Source organism: Lampetra planeri, chromosome 71, assembly GCF_965212315.1.
Source record: "Lampetra planeri chromosome 71, kcLamPlan1.2.h2, whole genome shotgun sequence".
NCBI classification, from domain to species: domain Eukaryota; kingdom Metazoa; phylum Chordata; class Hyperoartia; order Petromyzontiformes; family Petromyzontidae; genus Lampetra; species Lampetra planeri.
The window spans coordinates 1691091-1713305 of record NC_136176.1 but is presented as its reverse complement, the minus strand read 5'-3'; the positions used below and the strand labels follow the sequence as shown (position 1 = coordinate 1713305).

The 22215-nt window shown below is 48.8% G+C and overlaps 1 protein-coding gene across 8 annotated transcripts; it reads right to left on the bottom strand.

Annotated features, from left to right (window-relative positions):
- Positions 1-236: 236 nt before the first annotated feature.
- Positions 237-21972, bottom strand: LOC144737553 (uncharacterized). Of its 8 annotated transcripts, none has more exons than XR_013589031.1 (6): positions 21603-21972; positions 21148-21232; positions 17759-17814; positions 7502-7632; positions 6979-7064; positions 237-3670 (listed from the first exon to the last, which is right to left on the bottom strand). XR_013589031.1 is itself a non-coding variant. In XM_078620302.1 (3 exons), exon 3 carries the CDS (start codon positions 15141-15143, stop codon positions 13881-13883), a length of 1263 nt encoding a protein of 420 aa, XP_078476428.1. In that variant the 5' UTR covers positions 15144-17814; positions 21148-21232; positions 21603-21916; the 3' UTR covers positions 10483-13880. The 8 variants fall into 8 exon arrangements, 3 of the variants coding, with proteins under 3 accessions (XP_078476428.1, XP_078476426.1, XP_078476427.1); XR_013589028.1 differs by having other exon boundaries at positions 237-3640; positions 21603-21949; XR_013589030.1 differs by having other exon boundaries at positions 6979-7632; positions 21603-21965.
- Positions 21973-22215: the final 243 nt, after the last annotated feature.

Sequence of the window (22215 nt, the reverse complement as noted above, 5' to 3'; positions counted from 1 at the left end):
GCAATTAATCGTATGCAGTTATGCAGGTGTGGTGTAAGTATACAAGATTAACTTAGATTAACTCGGCCTCGTTGTCTAGGTTCGTCTCATTCTCGCTTATTTAGGTCCCCGGTTCGCCCCGTTATCGCTTTAACATTTACTGAGTATGTGTTAGTGTGTTTATTAAGGTCACCAAGTTCAGATCTCAACGCAGAAGCAGATCTTATGCATAGTTCAGGAAAGAATCACACAACCACTTCTGTATTAATCAATTTATTACTAATTCAACCTCAACTATGATATAGTATGCGAACTCTCAATCCCGGAACGTCAACACGGCATCAATACAGTATCATCAATGATTGTCTGATTTCACTTGACAACGGCACATGGATCCCGCGTAACGCGATGGTTGTTAGTGAGAGAGAGAGTCGTTAAAACATGCAAATACTATGCTAAGAAAACCTTAACGTTAATGAATGAAAGATGCTTGAAAGATTATACGGCGATAAAACACAATCAAAACAGTTATTATTCTTAAAGGCACCAATCTCAACAGATACATCGCAGGTTATCTGACAACAGAGTGGCTCGGCGGAAGGAGGTGCCAAGAATCAATTCGTATTGATGGATCTGTTGGGAATTTATGCGATTAAGAGTACAGTCCACTAAATATTAAAGATAATACTCTTATAAATGACGGATGGCCATCACTCGGTCTCGAGTTTTTCTTCACAGCCACGGATGGCTTATGGGTTCGAGTGGGTTTGAGTGGTAAGAGTTGTCTTCAATAGTCAGTGTTCGGAGTCGGTTCTTTATGTCAAACAAACGCCTGGTGGTCGTGTGGTGAGGGGGCGGTGCGCGTCATACGTATTAGTCGCTCCTCTGTCGCCGTGGGGAATTGGTTGGATGCCTGTTGATACGCTGTCGTAGTTCGGAACCCGGTCGGTAGGTGGCGCCCGCAGCTCGCTCGCAGCGCACCGTCGTCCTCTCGTCGCCAAACCGCGACCCTGGCTGCCAGCAGGGGCCTCTGACGCGGCAGGTTGAGCTGTCAAGCGGGTCTTGCCCGCCTGCAGAGGTGACGGGGAGCCGCTCGAGTCGAGCCCCGAGAGCCAGCTGAACTCGGCTGAGTCCCAGAAGCTGAAGAGTCGAGCCGACCCGTTAGTCGCAGCTCGCCCTTGAGTCGACCCGCTCGGTCGAGCTCCTGATGAGTTGACACTTCTGGTCGGACTCGGCTGATGAGTCGAGCCGACCCTTCCGGTCGAGCTCGCTCATGAGTCGACCCTGTTGGTCGCCCTCGTGATGAGTTGACTCTCCTGGTCCAACTCGGCTGATGAGTCGAGCCGACCCTTCCGGTCGAGCTCGCTCATGAGTCGACCCGTTGGTCGCCCTCGTGATGAGTTGACTCTCCTGGTCCAACTCGGCTGATGAGTCGAGCCGACCCTTCCGGTCGAGCTCGCTCATGAGTCGACCCGTTGGTCGCCCTCGTGATGAGTTGACTCTCCTGGTCCAACTGGTTTCCAATGCTCAGAGTCCTTTCTTTTATGCCGAAAAATCCCTTTGGGTCCTGCCCACAAGGCGGGGTTTTCTTTTGATTTACTGTGTCAGGATCTGTCCGTGTGTAGGTGTGTTCATGTGTGTGTCCGTACGTCCGTGTGTCCTTGTGTGTATCACCCACGGCATTTTCCGTTGTCATACTCCCTCCATAAAATCCATGAGCAAACAATCAGATGTTACAAATTGCCTCGAAGTCGTCTCTCTGTCTGGGTGCGATTCATCCCTTGTTTGGCCTTCTTCATGAACCAAAACACAGACGTTACAAATCGTCTCATAGGCGTCTTTGTCCGTGTTGCACCACCTGGAGGGAGGGGCACACTCCCCCCGACCCTCGCTGACGCATGAAGAAATGATTAAAAGTTTTAACATTTGTCCCTTACCATTTCCCAGTTATGATTCTATGTGTAACCTAAGGTCTGTCATTTCCCATCGTGGTGCTTGACTCAAGTGGAGGTGTTTCCCCGAGCGTATACACTCATATCCCGCGCTGCGGGGATACAAAGACGGCCGGGATCTCCCTTTCTCTCCGACCCTGGATTTAACATCGCTCTTTTATTAGGTATTTTATTTCGACCTGGTGGTGATTTATCCCGTTATGCTTCGGGTCGAGTTGTATCAATAACTTTAGCCTACCCTGTTGTTAAACTCCGACTTTAACGTTATTTTAATAGCAATACAGAATAATTGAGCTTTTCGACTTAACTAGGCAAACACGAACTTTTGGTAACCCCCCCCCGCAGCCTCGCTGTTCAGCTGAGCCTGCAGCCTTGAGAGAGAGAGAGAGCAACACCCTTATTTTCGTCTCACTGTGGTCATCCAACCTTCTGCTCTGGGAGTGTGATTAATTTCAGGACAAGGCCCCCTCACGTTCAGACGTGCAGTGGTTGTTAATCAGCCCCCTCTCCTGTATACACAACCTTGAGCTGAGTTTATCTTGGCTTTTTCAGCTGCAGAGAACAAGGCGTGTTTCTCCTCTCTGTGTGCACGTGTTCCAATTAGCTCGAAATCCCTAACACACAATCAGTGATGACCCCCCCGGCCTTCTGTGGCCGTGATCCAGACAAAGGCGCCTCTGCTTTCTTTCATTGCATTCGAGTCGACACTGTTCCATTATTCGCCCATGTGCTGAGGTCATAGATGGTTGGGCTTTTTGCCTTAGCTATGTCTGGCTGACTTTCCCACTGTCTCTGCCGCCTGCACGGGTGACAGGTGTCCGTTTATCAGGCCTTATCTATCCCTGAAGCAAGGTTGCAATTCTGCCATCTTAGCCCTCCTCCCGTTCATTACTACAACACCTGGTGTTTTGCAGTTTACTGCGCTTTGGTGTGTTTTCATTCATTATATATCAATGATGATAATATATAAAAATATCAAGTTTGGAAGAAGGGTTAGGATACAACAATCTTCATCTTCACAGTTTACCGTCACTTCTTCGCTCTTCACCATCACTTTCTCACATTTCACCTTCACTTCTTCACTCTTCATCCTTTCTTCACATTTCACCTTCGCCTCTTCACATTTCACCTTGATACCTTTAAAAGTGTCCAAGCTGGGATTCACTTCTGGTTTCATGAGGGATGGGCTCACTGCAGCACTTTGACTTTCACAAGCCGATTTCAGACTCCATTTCTTGGGGATCTTCTGATGATTGTGTGTCCTCTGGTGTCTTTTAAGAATTGATGACTGTGCAAACGCCTTCCCACACAGAGTGCAACTGAAGGGTTTCTCTCCCGTGTGTGTTCTCTGGTGTGATTGAAGATGTGGTGATTGTGCAAATGCCTTGTCACACACAGTACACTTGAAGGGTTTCTCTCCCGTGTGTGTTCTCTGGTGTAATTTAAGATGTTGTGAATGTGCAAACGCCTTCTCGCACAGAGTGCAACTGAAGGGTTTTTCTCCTGTGTGTGTTCTCTGGTGTATTTTAAGATGTTGTGAATGTGCAAACGCCTTCTCGCACAGAGTGCAACTGAAGGGTTTCTCTCCTGTGTGAGTTCTCTGGTGCTGTGTCAGATGTCCAACATTATCCGTGCTGTATGCACACTGGTTGCATTTGAGCCTTTTTGTACCGAGCTGCGCTGAGTCCCTTTGCTCCATCAAACCAAATCTGCAGAGGAAGTGTCAGAGGAAGCGTCAGCTGCAGACAGAAAAAAAATAATATCCAGACCATCTACGTCAGTATCGAGGCACAAAGGAATGCATATAAACAGTCACACATGACTTGCACGTCTATACTCACTCATATATTCATGATAGAGTGAAAAAGATTCCCAAATTCATCACACGGGCACACAATGAGAGGGCAAATGGTCAGCCTGGAAGCCCTAGTATCTTCAAAATGAATGTTAACCTAAAACTCCAAGCACACAATTTCGGTTGTCTGGCTACAAAATATTTATGAAAGCAAAATTCAGCTAACATAGCAAAGGGTGTTGAAAATAATACTATTTGTATTATGCAGAAATGCATAAATTAATGTTCAATCACAACTTAAAGGTGTGAAGCCAGGCTCAGATTTCCTTGAATGCTGGGATGAACAGATCTAACATCAGCTGCATATGTGCTGTGTTAATTTCCTGTTTCCATTCTCGTAAAAAGTTCCAGAGGAAAACAAAAAATAAACTATTGTTTTGATTTAACCTCAGTGTTCAATCGAGTTAATATACTTTACTGCAAATACAAACTTGACACTGTAACACACACTGGCATGGTAAAAAGGTGGTGGTGTGTTCAGAACCATGCCTGGCCACCTTCATATGCTCTGTATTAATGCTTCCCCACAATAAGTAAAGTTTTCACGAATCAATCACGTTTGTTGTCGGCGATAATCAAACTTTAATTGTGATAACACTATGTAACACAATTTTTGTTCCTGGGTACTAAGTGTTATTTTTTTATTGCTTATGCCTAAGAGTCTAGAAATTGGCTATTATTCCCCACAAACTTTGCTTTTGTGACCAGAATTGTACGTGAACGAAAATAACAAATTCACCTGTTTTTTCATTGAAAAGAGGTACATTTCTAAATATCACTGTCCTGGTCACAAAAGCAAAGTTTGTGGGGAATAGCCATTTTTGTACTTAAGAGGCAAAAGCAATTAAGAAATAACACATACTACCCAGGAACAAGACATTTTTTTTTGTTACATAGTGGAAAAACTGCACCACCGCTCCCCACATAGATAAACTATTACATACACATATATTTCACATGAATGCCATGTAAGTGTGGATCACTTGTCAGCATGTCATGGGAATGATCCAGGTGTCAAGGGATGACTGACTGAGATGATTAACAGATGCACCAGCTGTGCTTCCTGCTGTCTTGCTGCATTTGAGGCACCCAGCGTTCCACCCATTCATGTGATCGTTGCTACTCCAACCTCATTGTTGTTGCAGAGCAAATACCTCCAACTGCCCTGCAGCATACGTCACGGGCCTCTTCCAGAGGCAGGTCTGATCAACTCCACATCCTCCAATCTCTTCTCTAGCCAATGCCATGCCCGTTTAGCCCGTAACATCTGGACTAACAGAAGATGATTGTGCATGCTGTCTGTTTATGCGGAATCCATGACCCAACCAATGCAGCCTCGCCTGCCAAAGACTCAGATTATATTCTGTACTGATATTTTAGGGCTCTGTAAGGTTATAATACATGCTTGTTTGGTTCAATAGAGGGGATCATAGGGAGGCCAGCCTTAATAAAAAGCCAGTACAGTCCTTAAAATAAGCTCATATTTTGCATCCACAGAGAAAGGAGTAATATCTGTGGCCAAGAAGACTCACAGCTTTATTCGTTCATTCATTTTTAAATCCTCTTGTCTTGGTGAGGTTGGAGGTGGCGGCACATTCAGTAGGGCAGTCCAGACCTCCCTTTCCCTTGCGACAGACGAGCTCTTCCTGGAGAATTCCCAGGCGTTCCCAAAGCCAGCCAAGCGACGTATTCCCACCAGATTGTCCTGGGCCAGGCCCCTGGGATGTTCCCCAGTGGGACGTGCCTGGTAGAGTTCCAGGGACAGTCTATTGGGGGGACTCCTTACAGATAGTATATATTGATATCACTCATAGAACGATGCCTGGTGGCTAGCAGACCCACGTAACCCATTTGGGCTCAACCTGGAATGGCTGCGTGGCACCGTCCTGTGCGCCCACCATCCACAGGACGAAGGGTGAGAGGCAGGTGCGATGCCAATATGACAGGGAGAGGGGATGGTCTCAGACAGACTAGACCTTGGCGATGGACACTCACAGCTTTGTATGGAGCAAAAGTCCAGGCAGCTTTCACAGTGTTACACAGTCTAATGAAAGAATGCTGCTAGCCAAATTTAAAGCGAGACTTTGGCTGCCAAACCAGAGCTGGTCGTGAACACATTAACCAGGCATGGGAGCTCCTCCATTACTTGTAGAACTGCCTGATTGCTCATGGAGAGTTGAGCAGGTACAGTGTTGTATGACATGAAATTCCCAGGCAGGTGATTTATTTTTGTGGAACATACGCAAGGCCACCTTTCATGATGGAATTATCCAGGCACAGAACAAGATTATCTAACCCCATCTCATTGAGTAGCCATTTCCAGATCATCAGCAGATATAACATGGTTGACCAGGGAACGATCCCTTAACTATAACCAGGCATCGATGCGGGTATCATTTTAACTGTAACGAATGCAATTTATTTATATGGCTATTTTGAGCTTTTCAAACTGCATAATTAATGAAAATGCTATGTAATGTAATGCATGGGGACAGATTTAATTTCTGTCACAAGCCAAGTTGAACAGCAAATGGCTCCAACTCCTGGTCACGCAGCTTTAGACGGGCTTGCCCAAAATAATAAAAATCGTCAATGAATGTGAGCAGAGTCAGAGACATACAAAACAAAGAACCCAAATCCCCAAGCATCGATATGGTACGATAGACCTTAATTACATAAAAAAAAGCAGAGACATTACTCTTAATGTTTGATTACTGAGACCTGAGCTAAGCCGGGTAACTTAGTTATTGCTGGATAAATACTATACTTCCGATGAAGTTTGTGAGTGAGTGGGGAGCAGTAGTGAAACGGTTAGCGTGCTGCGCTATGAACCCAGCGAGCCGATTTCTATTCTCACAGAGCCAAGCCGCAACATTTGGCTGTCGTCTGATGAAGCTGGTTGGAATTACTGTCAAAACGTTGTACTTAGTTTGTAAATGTTGTGGCTTGGCTCTTCAACACACCGATGTGCTGTACTAGTACACTACACTATACACTACATTATACACTACACTTTACACAACTATACACTACACTATACACAACTATACACTACACTCCACATTAGTGCTGTACTAGTGACGCACTGCCCACGTTCTGTTTACGTGACAAACCCCTTACTAATTGGCTGTGTCGGGTGGTGGCGGGGTTAACGGCACATTGATTTATTTATGCGATCAATCCCAAACAAACCTGTATTATTGCTGTATATTTGGAGTTTGTGTGTCCCTCTCTCTCTGTGGTCGCGTGGATTTTCCTCCGGATCCTGCGTTTTTCCCCTGCACATTTAGAGTCAACATCACCACGCGTTTAGAGTATTTGACCGATAAACATTTCCACAAGTTGATAAGACCCCCATGTGTTGTGGGCAGGTCGCTTCTGAAAAAGAGCGGTGTAGCTCAAGTGGGCTATGCCTGGTAAAATAAAAAAAAACGTAGAAATATTTAAAGTAAAAACAAAGTTTCAAAGTAGTGAGCCAGGTGAAGAGAAATTCAACTTAAGCAGATAATTAAAGCAAATGCAATCAGGCAAGGGCAGGAGGCAAGGCCCCGCATGGCTAGGCCCCGCGTTGTAATGTTCCAACATGGACATCGATTCCATACTCGCTGCTACTCAATTAATATCCCTACGAGGGAGAAGGAACGAGGCTCTACCTGGGTTTACAACAACCACCACCATAACAACCACAACAACCACCACGATGTAAACTTCTCACCTCGGATCTCAGTGAGCGAGCGTGCGCGAAGCAGCAGAGACCTGGTAACTCGTGACGTCATGAGGCAGCAGGTGACGTGACGTCACTTGCGGGGTTCACACAATCCCGTCCCCCAACGAGCAGCAGGGTAACTGAATATATTATGTTAATGAGAGGGGCCCATGTCAGGTGATGGTGCTTGGTTGCTGACCCCGTCCCAAATAAGCACTTTACTGGAACGGAAATCGGCAGACGTGACGTCACGCCCAAAATCCCGGTGGAGGGGGATTTGGGGGGGTATATACCTCGGTGACATGACGTCACTAGTGGGGGCCAACTCCCCCTCGCGCATCATGCCGAGTTAATGAGTGGTGACGTCAGAGCGAAATCAGGGTTAGAGCTCAAGTTAATTTAGATTCCATTTCGATGGCTCCCTCTCTTGAACAGAGACCCCTTGGGTGCGTGAGCTCAACAACAACAACGTGAACATTATTGTGTGCGTTAACATTGTGTGTGTACACTGTTTGTTGGCGCAGTCGGGGGCACAGGTGGAGCATTGGCCAGTCATCTGTCAGTCGACCCATGACACCTGGATCTGCCCCGTGCACATAGCCTGGCATAAGCGCCCTGGTGACGTCACCGCCACTTAGTGGCGAATGGCGGTTGTTACTGTGTGTATACACTGTGCGTGTACAGACTGTTTGTATACTGTGTGGGTAAACTGTGTGTATGCTGTGTACATGGCGTGTGTAGACCTTGTGGGTACACTGCGTGTGTACAGTGTGTGGGTGGTCCGAATCAGTCGGGCGGCAATATCTTTTCATCGGCTGCGCTATGCTGTGTGGAAGCTACTTGGTCTGCCGCTCCGCATGAAGCTTCGGTTCTTCTCGGCCAGTTTTGCCCTCCCTTCTGTAGGCATGTGAAACGTGGACCCCTCTAAATGGAACATCTGCGCCAGTTAGAAACATTCAGGCTGTCATGCCTACACTCAGATTGAGGGAAGCCATGTGGTAGCACATTCTCTATTTATTGCAGAGGTTCAAGGTTCAAATCCGACAGGCACGTCTGGCTACTCCAGTAACATTAAACAAAATATGCACCGTCTGCTTAACAGTGGATGTAAAACATACGATTGTGTCATTCAAAACGCATAGGTCATTGCATGTTGGTGTCATGGTCAATATTTGGGCAATTTCAAACATGATCCAGAAATTACATAATGAAGATTACACATCAATCATCACCCCCTATTGACAGACTCATGCCCACATGCAGGTGTAGTGTGGTTCAAGGAGGCTTGGACGACGTAGTCGGAGGCACACTTATTTATTCAACACAGTTGTATCTTATTCTTAGGTTTTTTCGGTAAAGTCACGTAGGTAAAACATCAAAATTAATTAAAATAAAATAAAAACAAAAATCACGACGTTTCGGAGGCAACACAAGTCTCCGTCATCAGGTGGGACCGTCACAGCCGAATTAGCTGCATCAAGTGAGGCAATGATTCAAGAAGTAATCCCTTATAAGCAAGTTGAAGGGGGGAGGAGAGGGGGGGGGGAGCTCATCAGAATGTGGTAGCCAATGAATGGAACGCATCGGGAGGGAGGGGGGCGGGGCTCAAAGACAGCACGGAGCGCTGTTGTATCTACAGGCCGAGATATACAACACTCGGAGGGGTATCGGCCCCTCCACCCATCTAACTGGGAGATCGACAACCTATGTTACAGCTAGCCTATTCCTAGGTCCTCCACTATCGGGCTAGGGGAGGCTAGCTAACCCAGCCCTGGTTAAGCTGGGATTACGGCACCCTGAGTTCCCAGACCGGCTCTTACAAGAGCATCGGTTCTGGGCTCTTGGGGCCACGCCACTGGCTGGCTTTGGTCGGTCCTGAGGACAGCGATCCAAGGGAGTCCCAGGGCTTATCTAGCAGGTCTTCTTGCTTCTCTGGTTAAAGCTGAACACTCAACCCCGAGCCCTCTGGCTCACCGCCTTATATAGCAATTCCCCCCTGAGGGGTGGGGCCGTGGGGGATCCCAGCGCCGTATTAGCCCCCCAGGCTTAATGGCGCGGACGTCGATGTAAGCACCTGCTCGCGTACAGACATAGCCACGCCCAGTGTGTTTGTTTCCCATCCGTATCAACTCTATAACACCCCCTCCGTAACACCTCTACATCACCCCCCCTGTACAGCCCGCAGCCGTCCCGGCTACAACAAAATCACACTAAAGATGCATGCCCCCCAAATCCGTGTGTGCCTCACGAAACTTTCAACAATAACAACAACAACAACCCGACGCACCACCCCCCCCCCCCCCCGAATAAATCCCCCATCCCGTAAAACCAACATATATACAAGTACCCAGGACGCCCCCCCGCAAGGGCCCCCCAACAGCCGACCTCACAAAAGTCTGCGCGTTTTGGCGCGCGTTCTTGCGGCGGGCCCGTCACAAGGGGCAGCCCTGGCTTGCCCAGTGGAGGGTGTCAACAGTCCGGGTGTGAGAGTGTCTGGCTTCGCTGCTGAGCGGCCCCCGACCTCCCCTGAAGAGGTTGGCGGTCGTGAGCACGTCACTCCTGGTGCACCTGGAGGTGGAACAGTCGGTGTCAAGTCAGGCGAAAGCAGCGAAGTCGGACTCCGGGAGTCGGTGGACCCCTCACATGTTTGGCCACGCGTGTGTGAAGTAGGAACATGGGCCGCAACGAACGGTTTCAATCTGGAGGGGTGCACGAACCACCGACGCTTCCCCCATTTGACACGCACACATTGTGGCCGCAAAACCTGCACCACTTCCACGGGCCCCCGCCACGCCGCACCAGCTTAGACGAGGTCGCCAGTGGTACTTAGGGACAGTGCGACCACGCCTTGTCACCCGGTTTCCACTGAAGCACATGCGCCCGACCCAGCCTGAGCCTCTCATTAGCCTTCTGGCGGAGTTCCGAATTCTGCATGGCCGCCTCCCGTACCTCTGTCAATTTAGCGATGTTGAATCTAACATGTTAGGTCAATTTAGATTTACCATGCGGCGTGGAGATCTGCAGCTGAGTCGGAACAGGTGGGTTAGGCTCGCGGCCGTACATTAGGAAGAAGGGCGAAAATCCGGTCGCCGCATGGGGAGCCATCCTGTATGCCGCCAAAACCCCCGGAATCTGAAGGTCCCAATCGGTCTGAGATTCGGAGACCTGTTGGGACAGCATGGACGTGATAGTCCGATGCAGACGCTCCACCATCCCGTCAGTTTGCGGATATGGGGAGGTACGAATCTTTTTCGTTCCCAGGAGCTCGCATACTTCGTGGAGAAGTTTTTCCGAAAAATGTTTACCCTGGTCGGTCAGCAGCCACTCCGGAGCACCTTTGTCGAGGACGTAGCCCTGGACAAAGGCCTCCGCGATGGCTGCTGCCGACTGGTTGGCGAGGGGCCAGGCCATAGGCCATCGCGTAAAATATTCTACCCCGGTTAACAGGTATCTATTTCCCCTAGGTGTAGCGGGAAATGGGCCCAGAATATCCAATGCGACGAGCTCATTAACCCGGGAAACTGTGATAGACTGTAACGGTGGGTTAGATCCCCTCTCTGGTGGCTTCCTTTGCGCGCACTGAGAACATGAACCTAAAAGATCATCCACATCCCTTGCCATGCCCGGCCATGAAAAATCCAGCTGGAGCATGGCAAGGGTTTTGTGAGTGCCCAGGTGAAGGAGTCATTCGTGCGCAGCCCACACCACTCTACCCCTCAATGCGGAAGGCACCACCAACCGGTGTCGACGGGATTTCCCGTCCCAGTGCATCAAAAGACCCTGGACCAACCCCCACGAGTCGACATTCCCCCCCCCCGCACAACTCCCCCGATACGACGGCGCAAAGCGAGGAGAGAGGTGTCCTCCATTTGGAGGCATCCCCACTCCGCAACAGACAACCCCAGCAAGAAATCCCTCCCTTGTTGCTCAATAGGGCCCGCAGTCGAAGGCGCGTCAGCGGCGGCCGCAAGGACCGGATCAGATATCACATTCGGAGGCCTGCAACGCCCCGAACCCAGGAGGCATGCGCACTCGGAGGTGGTTGGTAACCATGACAGAGCGTCTGCATTCGTGTGGCGAACGCCTTTACGATACGTAGTGTCAAAATCGAAATCCTAGAGAATCTCCAACCATCGAGACAATTGTCCCGATGGCTGTTGAACTCGCAAGGCGTACTGCAGTGCCGCATGATCTGTGCGGACAGTGAAATGACGACCGTACAGATATGGGCGATACTGTTGAATGAAGTTAACGATTGCCAATAGTTCCCGATGAGTAACACAGTATCTTTGTTCCGCCGGAGACAACACCCAACTGCCGTACGCTACCACACGTTCTACGCCGTCAACAACCTGCGAAAGCACGCCCCCAATGCCCGTGTTGCTTGCGTCCGTATCGAGCAAAAAGGGTTTTGTGAAGTCAGGATAATTCAATGGGGGAGCCCCCACTAGAGCCTCCCGGAGGCAGCGAAAAGCAGCCTCCTCCTCCTGTCCCCAGTGAAACCTGACCCCCTTCGATGTTAAGGCATGTAAGGGCTTTGCAATTGTTGCGAAATCAGCGACAAAGCGTCGGTAGTATGACGCGAATCCAACGAAACTCCTGACCTCCCCCACGGAGGTGGGAGTTGGCCAGGAGCTGACACATTGCGTTTTGGCGGGATCAGTAGCAATACCTGAGCGTCCGACAATGTGGCCCAAATACCGCACCGATTCGCGTAGCAAATGACATTTCTGGGGTTTGAATTTCAAATTAGCAGCCTGCATTTTGAGGAAAACCGCACGCAACCTCTGGAGGTGTTCATCGAATGTTTTACTGAAGACGATGACATCGTCTAAATAAATCAAACATGAATCCCATTGCAACACAGCCACGACCAATTCCATTAATCGCTGAAAAGTTGCCGGCGCTAAGTGGAGCCCCATCGGCAAGCGGTTAAATTGGAAAAGGCCGTGCGGCGTACGGAAAGCAGTTTTAGGTTTAGATTCGTCATCCAGAGGGAGCTGCCAGAATCCTGAAAGCAAATCCAATGTGGAGAAGAATCGCGCACCTGCCAAGGCATCAAGCGATTCATCCATCCGAGGAAGCGGGTATGCGTCGGCTACAGAAATTTTGTTCAGCCGACGAAAATCGACACAAAAGCGCAATGAGCCGTCATGTTTTTTAACTAAGACAATCGGCGTACCCCAAGGGCTGGTAAAAGGGGATATAATATCGGCGGCTAACATGTCATCAACGGCCGATTTGACATGGTCCTTTTCGGCGGGACTCAACCGAAAAGGATTTTGGCGTATTGGCGCGCTGTCACCCGTGTCAATATGGTGTCACAGCAGTTTAGTACAACCCAGATCGTATTTGTGTTGACTAAAAACGTCGGAAAACTCACGCAGGAGGATTCAAAGCCTCTCACGCTGTGAGTCGGACAGGTCCGATGATCCCGCACAAAGCGCATCGAGCCACCCTTCATCACGGTCCGCATGTGGTTGCGACAGAGGAGCAGTGCTCACGTGACTAATAACGGGTTCCTCACAGGGTACTGGTGTTGCGTGCGCAAGCACGGTCCCTTGAGGAACCACAGTCGTACGCGATCCCACATTGAGGACCGCGATGAAAGGGTCCCAGTCCCCTTTCACAATGGTCTGGGCCGTTATTAAGTCAGGTCCGAAACCCCGGCTCTAGATGGTCCCAACAGAACCCCCTGGTCCCCAATCCCCTTAGCAAATGGTCGACGCAGCCTAAGAGGCACGAGCATCTGAGCTCCCGGCGGTACGCGTACCGTCCTCGCAACCAGCGCCGGTAACGTCGCAAATGCCGTCCGACCCGTAGAGGGGGAGGGCAGGAACGTAACACGTCGGCCCGACGGGAGTTCAATGCAACCCTGGTCGACTAGGATACGAATCGGCATTTTGGCCAAGAAATCCGTCCCCAACAGGCACGGAACTGCCAGCGAGGAGGAGACGAATATCGGGCCGGAAAATTTGATTTCCCCAATACAAATTTGCGCGCGTATCTGTCCAATAATGCGCAGTGAGCCCCCGTTAGCAGCGTAGCATGGAACATCAACGGGGAGCAAGGGACGGCTTTGAACGGGGAGAATGTTATAAATCAATTCGGAAACAATAGTTGCCGATGCTCCCGTATCAACTAGGATCCGCACCTCAACCCCGTCAATATGCCCCACAACAACCGACGACCCCGACGACGCGGCAACAACGCGATGGGCCAACTCGGACCACTGGCCCGGTTGGAATGCACTCCCCACAATGGCACGTTTCGGCGCGACGACAGGCAATTTACGACCCCCGTCCGTTGCGGTGCGTGAGTGTGTGACAGGTGTGTGCGTAGGCCAAACATGTGGGGGGCCACGACTCGCCGGAGTTTGCTGGTGAAGCTAGGGTAGAGGCGCGACGTCCTGCTGAGGTGTCGCCCCGCGCTGTCGAGGAGCCCGGCATCCTAAAGCCACATGGCCCCGGAGGCCACAATTGTAGCAGCGCGTGAGTGCTCCAGATGACTTGGGCTGATCCTGGCGGCTCGGTCCGTCCCGAGCTGGTCGTACTCCGGATCTCCACTCCGTCGGGCGATCGACGGCGCAGATTTCTTCCGATGGGAGGGTGGTTGCAGCCACGGTATGGCTGGCCGCCGCCTTGCGACGCTGGGACAGCAAGTTCGCGTGGATGTGTCGCGCGGCCCGCAGGGAACACATCTCCGTGTCTTCTTGCGCCAAGACGACAATGTCCAACTCGTCCGCCAACAGCAGGATTTTCTCCATCACCATGGCGTCCACCCCTTCCTCATCCATCCGCGGGAAAGCCATTTTCGCCAGGGCCAGGAGAGCTGTACGGTTCACCAGGGGCGACTCCTTGGCGCCCCGCTGGCGATCGTAGAACAGCTGCCTGCAGTCCGAAGGTGGTCCATAGACTGCAGCCAGGAGTTGAAGCGCCATCTGCAGCGTGGCGCGCTTCGCTCTCGGCGCCGAGGTGAGGGTAGGGAGGGCATCACTGTCGAGCATCGCCGGCAGCGCGCGGAGTGCTTCGTCATCCGTCCATTGTGCCGTCTCTTGGTGAGCGAGAAAGCGTCTTTGGAAGCCACTCCAGTCACCGTCTTCACCCACGAACTCCTTGAGAGGTGGTAAGCGCTGTTGTAACGCGGCGTCCGCAGTCGAGGATCGCTCTCTGTCGTTCCCATCACTCCGTACCGTTTTGGCGGGAAGGGCGTGTGGCATCGGCGGTCGCTCTGTTGGTGACGCGCTGGCCGCTCCTGACGACGTGGCGGCTTCTGTTTGCCGAACGTCGGTCACGTGACGTAGCCCGGCCCCGCCCTCAGCATTCACTGTACCCATGGCGGAAAATTTGAATTCGGGCCCCGTGGAAATGGCGGGAACCGGCGCTGCATGTCGGCTGTCATCGCTCCGTGCAGCTCCTCCAGCCCCCAGTCGAGTAATTTCTTCCAATGTGGCGGCTGCTGCGTAAAGTAGTTCCGCCAGTCGTGAATGAGCCAGCCGCAGACCGTCAGCCGACGGCCCCCATCCGTCCTGACATTGCGGTGTGGGTGGACTTGGCTGCTCGGAGTCGCCTTCAGCCATCTCGGGCTTAAAGTCGGCCGTGGTTTCCTCCGCCCCCGGTTCCCTGGTACGAGCCGTTCGTCTCGTGTCCATCCTTTTAGAAGACCACTTCTGACGCCAGATGTAGTGTGGTTCAAGGAGGCTTGGACTACGTAGTCGGAGGCACACTTATTTATTCAACACAGTTGTATCTACAGGCTGAGATATACAACATTCGGAGGGGTATCGGCCCCTCCACCCGTCTAACTGGGAGATCGACAACCTATGTTACAGCTAGCCTATTCCTAGGTCCTCCACTATCGGGCTAGGGGAGGCTAGCTAACCCAGCCCTGGTTAAGCTGGGATTACGGCACCCTGAGTTCCCAGACCGGCTCTTACAAGAGCATCGGCTCTGGGCTCTTGGGGCCACGCCACTGGCTGGCCTTGGTCGGTCCTGAGAAGGACAGCGATCCAAGGGAGTCCCAGGGCTTATCTAGCAGGTCTTCTTGCTTCTCTGGTTAAAGCTGAACACTCAACCCCGAGCCCTCTGGCTAACCGCCTTATATAGCAATTCCCCCCTGAGAGGTGGGGCCGTGGGGGATCCCAGCGCCGTATTAGCCCCCCAGGCTAAACGGCGCAGACGTCAATATAAGCACCTGCTCGCGTACAGACATAGCCACGCCCAGTGTGTTTGTTTCCCATCCGTATCAACTCTATAACACCCCCTATGTAACACCTCTACACAGGTGACAGCAGTGTCACCTTATGACACAGAGGCAGCTGCCACTTGAAGGTGCTCTTCGAACGTTTGTGATGAGATATGAAACTGAGTTGCTGAGGCAATTAAGCAAGCACCATATCAATGCAAATATAAATATAACAGTGGAATACCTGGAAGCTTATTGGCTCTTGCTCCTGATTATTCATCTACCCAACCCACAGGTCCACAAATACTCGCCGCTCTTACTCTGCAGGTTGAACCCAGGAATTTGAGTGGTCGAATTCACGTTCTTTTCATTAAAGGCCAATGACAAAGGTGAATCTATTGGAGCTTTATTAAGCTTACACATCTACCGGGTCTCCATTTTAATTTGTATTGTCTAAGAAGTCCACCCACACCTCCACTTCCACAAACTGCTGGGAGTTGCCTCGCTCTGCCTCAAAGTCAGAATTCTCCTCCTGCTTCACGTTGCCTCCATCGATGTGAAGGTACGATTTTGGAGTTGAATCTTCATCTTCACAGTTTACCGTCACTTTTTCGCTCTTCACCATCACTTCACATTTCACCTTCACTTCTTCGCTCTTCATCACTTCTTCACATTTCACCTTCGCCTCTTCACATTTCACCTTGATACCTTTAAAAGTGTCCAAGCTGGGATTCACTTCTGGTTTCATGAGGGATGGGCTCATTGCAGCACTTTGACTTTCACAAGCCGATTTCAGACTCCATTTCTTGGGGATATTCTGATGCTTGTGTGTCTTCTGGTGATGTTTAAGAATTGATGACTGTGCAAACGCCTTCCCACACAGAGTGCAACTGAAGGGTTTCTCTCCCGTGTGTGTTCTCTGGTGTGCTTGAAGATGTGATGATTGTGCAAACGCCTTCCCACACAAAGTGCAACTGAAGGGTTTCTCTCCCGTGTGAGTTCTCTGGTGTCTATGATGACATGATGACTGTGCAAATGCCTTGTCACACACAAAGCACTTGAAGGGTTTCTCTCCCGTGTGTGCTCTCTGGTGTAATTGAAGATGTTGTGAATGTGCAAACGCCTTCCCACACACAGTGCACTTAAAGGGTTTCTCTCCAGTGTGTGTTCTCTGGTGTAATTTAAGATATGGTGAATGTGCAAACGCCTTCCCACACAGAGTGCAACTGAAGGGTTTCTCTCCCGTGTGTGTTCTCTGGTGTATTTTAAGATGTTGTGAATGTGCAAACGCCTTCCCACACAAAGTGCAACTGAAGGGTTTCTCTCTCGTGTGAGTTCTCTGATGTAATACAAGAGCAGATGACTGTGAAAACGCCTTCCCGCACAGACTGCACTTGAAGGGTTTTTCTCCTGTGTGTGTTATCCGGTGTTTTTTCAGAGTAGATTTATCTGAAAATGCCTTCCCACACACACTGCACTTGAAGGGTTTATCTCCCGTGTGTGTTCTCTGGTGCGATACAAGACCAGATGACTGTGAAAACGCCTTCCCGCACAGACTGCACCTGAAGAGTTTCTCTCCCGTGTGTGTTCTCTGGTGGTTCCTAAGAACTGATGAATGTGAAAATGCCTTGTCACACACAGTGCACTTGAAGGGTTTCTCTCCTGTGTGTGTTCTCTGGTGTATTTTAAGATGTTGTGAACGTGCAAACGCCTTCCCACACAGAGTGCAACTGAAGGGTTTCTCTCCCGTGTGTGTTCTCTGATGTAATACAAGAGCAGATGACCGTGAAAACGCCTTCGCGCACAGACTGCACTTGAAGGGTTTTTCTCCTGTGTGTGTTCTCCGGTGTTTTTTAAGAGCAGATGAATGTGAAAATGCCTTCCCACACACACTGCACTTGAAGGGTTTTTCTCCTGTGTGTGTTCTCTGGTGGTTCCTTAGAACTGATGGATATGAAAATGCCTTGTCACACACAGTGCACTTGAAGGGTTTCTCTCCTGTGTGAGTTCTCTGGTGCTGTGTTAAATGTCCAACACGATCCGTGCTGTATGCACGCTGGTCGCGTTGTTGCCTTTTTGTACCGAGCTGCGCTGAGTGCCTTTGCTCCATCAAACCAATTCTGCAGAGGAAGCGTCAGCTGCAGAGAGAAAAAAGAGAATATCCACACCATCTACGTCAGTATTGAGGCACAAAGGAATGTATATATAGTCACACATGACTTGCATGTCTAAACTCATTCATATATTCATGATAATATTTAAAAAGATTCCCAAATTCATCACACGGGCACACAATTAGAGGGCAAATGGTCAACCTGGAAGCCCTAGTATCTTCAAAATGAATGTTAACCTAAAACTCCAAGCACACAATTTCGGTTGTCTGGCTACAAAAGGAATATTTATAAAAGAAAAATGCAGCTAACATAGCAAAGGGTGTTGCAAATAATACTATTTTTTATTATGCAGAAATGCATAAATTAATGTTCAATCGCTAACTTAGAGGCATGAAGCCAGGCTCAGATTTCCTTGAATGCTGGGATGAACAGATCTAACTTCAGCTGCATATGTGCTGTGTTATTTTCCTGTTTCCATTCTCCTAGAAAATTTCAGAAGAAAAAAAGTACATACTATTGTTTTGATTTAACCTCCGTGTTCAATCGAGTTAATATACTTTACTGCAAATACAAACTTGACACTGTAACACACACTGGCATGGAAAAAAGGTGGTGGTGTGTTCAGAACCATGCCTGGCCACCTTCATATGCTCAGTATTAATGCTTCCTCACAATAAGTTAAGTTTTCACGAATCAATCACGTTTGTTGTCGGAGATAATCAAACTTTAATTGTGATAACACTATGTAACACAATTTTTGTTCCTGGGTACTAAGTGTTATTTTTTTATTGCTTATGCCTAAGAGTCTAGAAATTGGCTATTATTCCCCACAAATTTTGCTTTTGTGACCATAATTGTACGTGAACGAAAATAACAAATTCACCTGTTTTTTCATTGAAAAGAGGTAAATTTCTAAATATCACTGTCCTGGTCACAAAAGCAAAGTTTGTGGGGAATAGCCATTTTTTGTACTTAAGAGGCAAAAGCAATTAGGAAATAACACATACTACCCAGGAACAAGACATTTTTTTTGTTACACAGTGGAAAAACTGCGCCACCGCTCCCCACATAGATAAATTCTTATATACAAATATATTTCACATGAATGCCATGTAAGTGTGGATCACTTGTCAGCATGTCATGGGAATGATCCAGGTGTCAAGGGATGACTGACTGAGATGATTAACAGATGCACCAGCTGTGCTTCCTGCTGTCTTGCTGCATTTGAGGCACCCAGCGTTCCACCCATTCATGTGATCGTTGCTACTCCAACCTCATTGTTGTTGCAGAGCAAATACCTCCAACTCCCCTGCAGCATACGTCACGGGCCTCTTCGAGAGGCCGATCTTGACAGCAGGTCTGATCAACTCCACATCCTCCAATCTCTTCTCTAGCCAATGCCATGCCCGTTTAGCCCGTAACATCTGGACTAACAGAAGATGATTGTGCATGCTGTCTGTTTATGCGGAATTCATGACCCAACCAATGCAGCCTCGCCTGCCAAAGTCTCAGATTATATTCTGTACTGATATTTTAGGGCTCTGTAAGGTTATAATACAATCTTGTTTGGTTCAATAGAGGGGATCATAGGGAGGCCAGCCTTAATAAAAAGCCAGAACATACAGTCCTTAAAGTAAGTTCATATTTTGCATCCACAGAGAAAGGAGTAATATCTGTGGCCAAGAAGATTCGCAGCTTTATTCGTTCATTCATTTTTAAATCCTCTTGTCTTGGTGAGGTTGGAGGTGGCGGCACATTCAGTAGGACAGTCCAGACCTCCCTTTCCCTGGCGACAGACAAGCTCTTCCTGGAGAATTCCCAGGCGTTCCCAAAGCCAGCCAAGCGACGTATTCCCACCAGAATGTCCTGGGCCAGGCCCCTGGGATGTTACCCAGTGGGACGTGCCTGGTAGAGTTCCAGGGACAGTCTATTGGGGGGACTCCTTACAGATATTATATATTGATATCACTCATAGAACGATGCCTGGTGGCTAGCAGACCCACGTAACCCATTTGGGCTCAACCTGGAATGGCTGCGTGGAACCGTCCTGTGCGCCCACCATCCAAGGACGAAGGGTGAGAGGCAGGTGCGATGCCAATATGACAGGGAGAGGGGATGATCTTAGACAGACTAGACCTTGGCGATGGACACTCACAGCTTTGTATGGCGCAAAAGTCCAGGCAGCTTTCACACAGTGTTACACAGTCTAATGAAATAATGCTGCTAGACAAATTTAAAGTGAGACGTTGGCTGCCAAACCAGAGCTGGTCGTGAACACATTAACCAGGCATGGGAGCTCCTCCATTACTTGTAGAACTGCCTGATTGCTCATGGAGAGTTGTATGACATGAAATGACATGAAATTCCCAGGCAGGTGATTTATTTTTGTGGAACATACGCAAGGCCACCTTTCATGATGGAATTATCCAGGCACAGAACAAGATTACCTAACCCCATCTCATTGAGTAGCCATTTCCAGATCATCAGCAGATATAACATGGTTGACCAGGGAACGATCCCTTAACTATAACCAGGCATCGATGCGGGTATCATTTTAACTGTAACGAATGCAATTTATTTATATGGCTATTTTGAGCTTTTCAAACTGCATAACTAATGAAGATGCTATGTAATGTAATGCATGGGGACAGATTTAATTTTTGTCACAAGCCAAGTTGAACAGCAAATGGCTCCAACTCCTGGTCACGCAGCTTTAGACGGGCTTGCCCAAAATAATAAAAATCGTCAATGAATGTGAGCAGAGTCAGAGACATACAAAACAAAGAACCCAAATCCCCAAGCCTCGATATGGTACGATAGACCTTAATTACATAAAAAAAGCAGAGACATTACTCTTAATGTTTGATTACTGAGACCTGAGCTAAGCCGGGTAACTTAGTTATTGCTGGATAAATACTATACTTCCGATGAAGTTTGTGACTGAGTGGGGAGCAGTAGTGCAACGGTTAGCGTGCTGCGCTATGAACCCAGCGAGCCGATTTCTATTCCCACAGAGCCAAGCCTCAACATTTGGCTGTCGTCTGATGAAGCTAGTTGGAATTACTGTCAAAACGTTGTACTTAGATTTCAAATGTTGTGGCTTGGCTCTCCAACACACTGATATTCTGTACTAGTACACTACACTATACACAACTATACACTACATTATACACTACACTATACACAACTATACACTACACTATACACAACTATACACTACACTACACATTAGTGCTGTACTAGTGACGCACTGGCCACGTTCTGTTTACGTGACAAACCTCTTACTAATTGGCTGTGTCGGGTGGTGGCGGGGTTAACGGCACATTGATTTATTTACGCGATCAATCCCAAACAAACCTGTATTATGGCTGTATATTTGGAGTTTGCGTGTCCCTCTCTCTCCGTGGTCGCGTGGATTTTCCTCCGGATCCTGCGGTTTTCCCTGCACATTTAGAGTCAACATCACCACGCGTATAGAGTATTTGACCGATAAACATTTCCACACGTTGATAAGTCCACTGTGTTGTGGGCAGGTCGCTTCTGAAAACGAGCGGTGTAGCTCAAGTGAGCTATGCCTGGTAAAATAAAATCGTAGAAATATTTCAAGTAAAACAAAGTTTCAAAGTAGTGAGCCAGGTGAAGACAAATTAAACTTAAGCAGATAATTAAAGCAAATGCAATCAGGCGAGGGCAGGAGGCAAATCCCCGCATGGCTAGGCCCCGCGTTGTAATGTTTCAACCTGGACATCGATTCCATAATCGCTGCTACTCAATTGATAATCCTACGAGAGGGAGAAGGAGCGAGGCTCTACCTGGGTTCACAACAACCACAACAACAACCACCACGATGTAAACTTCTCACTACGGATCTCCGTGCGCGACCGTGCGCGGAGCAGAAGCTTCCTGGTATGTCGTGACGTCATGCGGCAGCAGGTGACATGACGTCACTTGCGGAGTTCGCACAATCCCCTCCGCGAGCGAGCAGCAATGTAACTGAATAAATTATATTTCGATTTAAAGCGTTCGTGACTGCAGGGATTCATTTTCTTGGTTATTTCGGTAAAGTCACGTAGAAGGGAGATAATAAAATAATAAAAATAAACCATAATAAAATAAAATTCTCACGACGTTTCGGCCACAACAAAAGCAGCCGTCCTCAGGTGAAGAAGAGAGCTGTCGGAAAAACAGCGTCTCAATGAACGCTGCTAAGCTTGGCAGCGTCTTTTCAGCTGGGTGAGAGGAGCAGAGCGCCTTGACAAAGGAGTTACATATCAACAGAGGAATTTAGCACATTGACGCTAAACAACTGCAACTACCCTACTACCATACAATAAACCGACGTGAAAACAACTAAATATAAACTACATCAATATAATCAATGTACTCAATATACTCTCCAATAACCTGAGCTTTGAACATTACGTA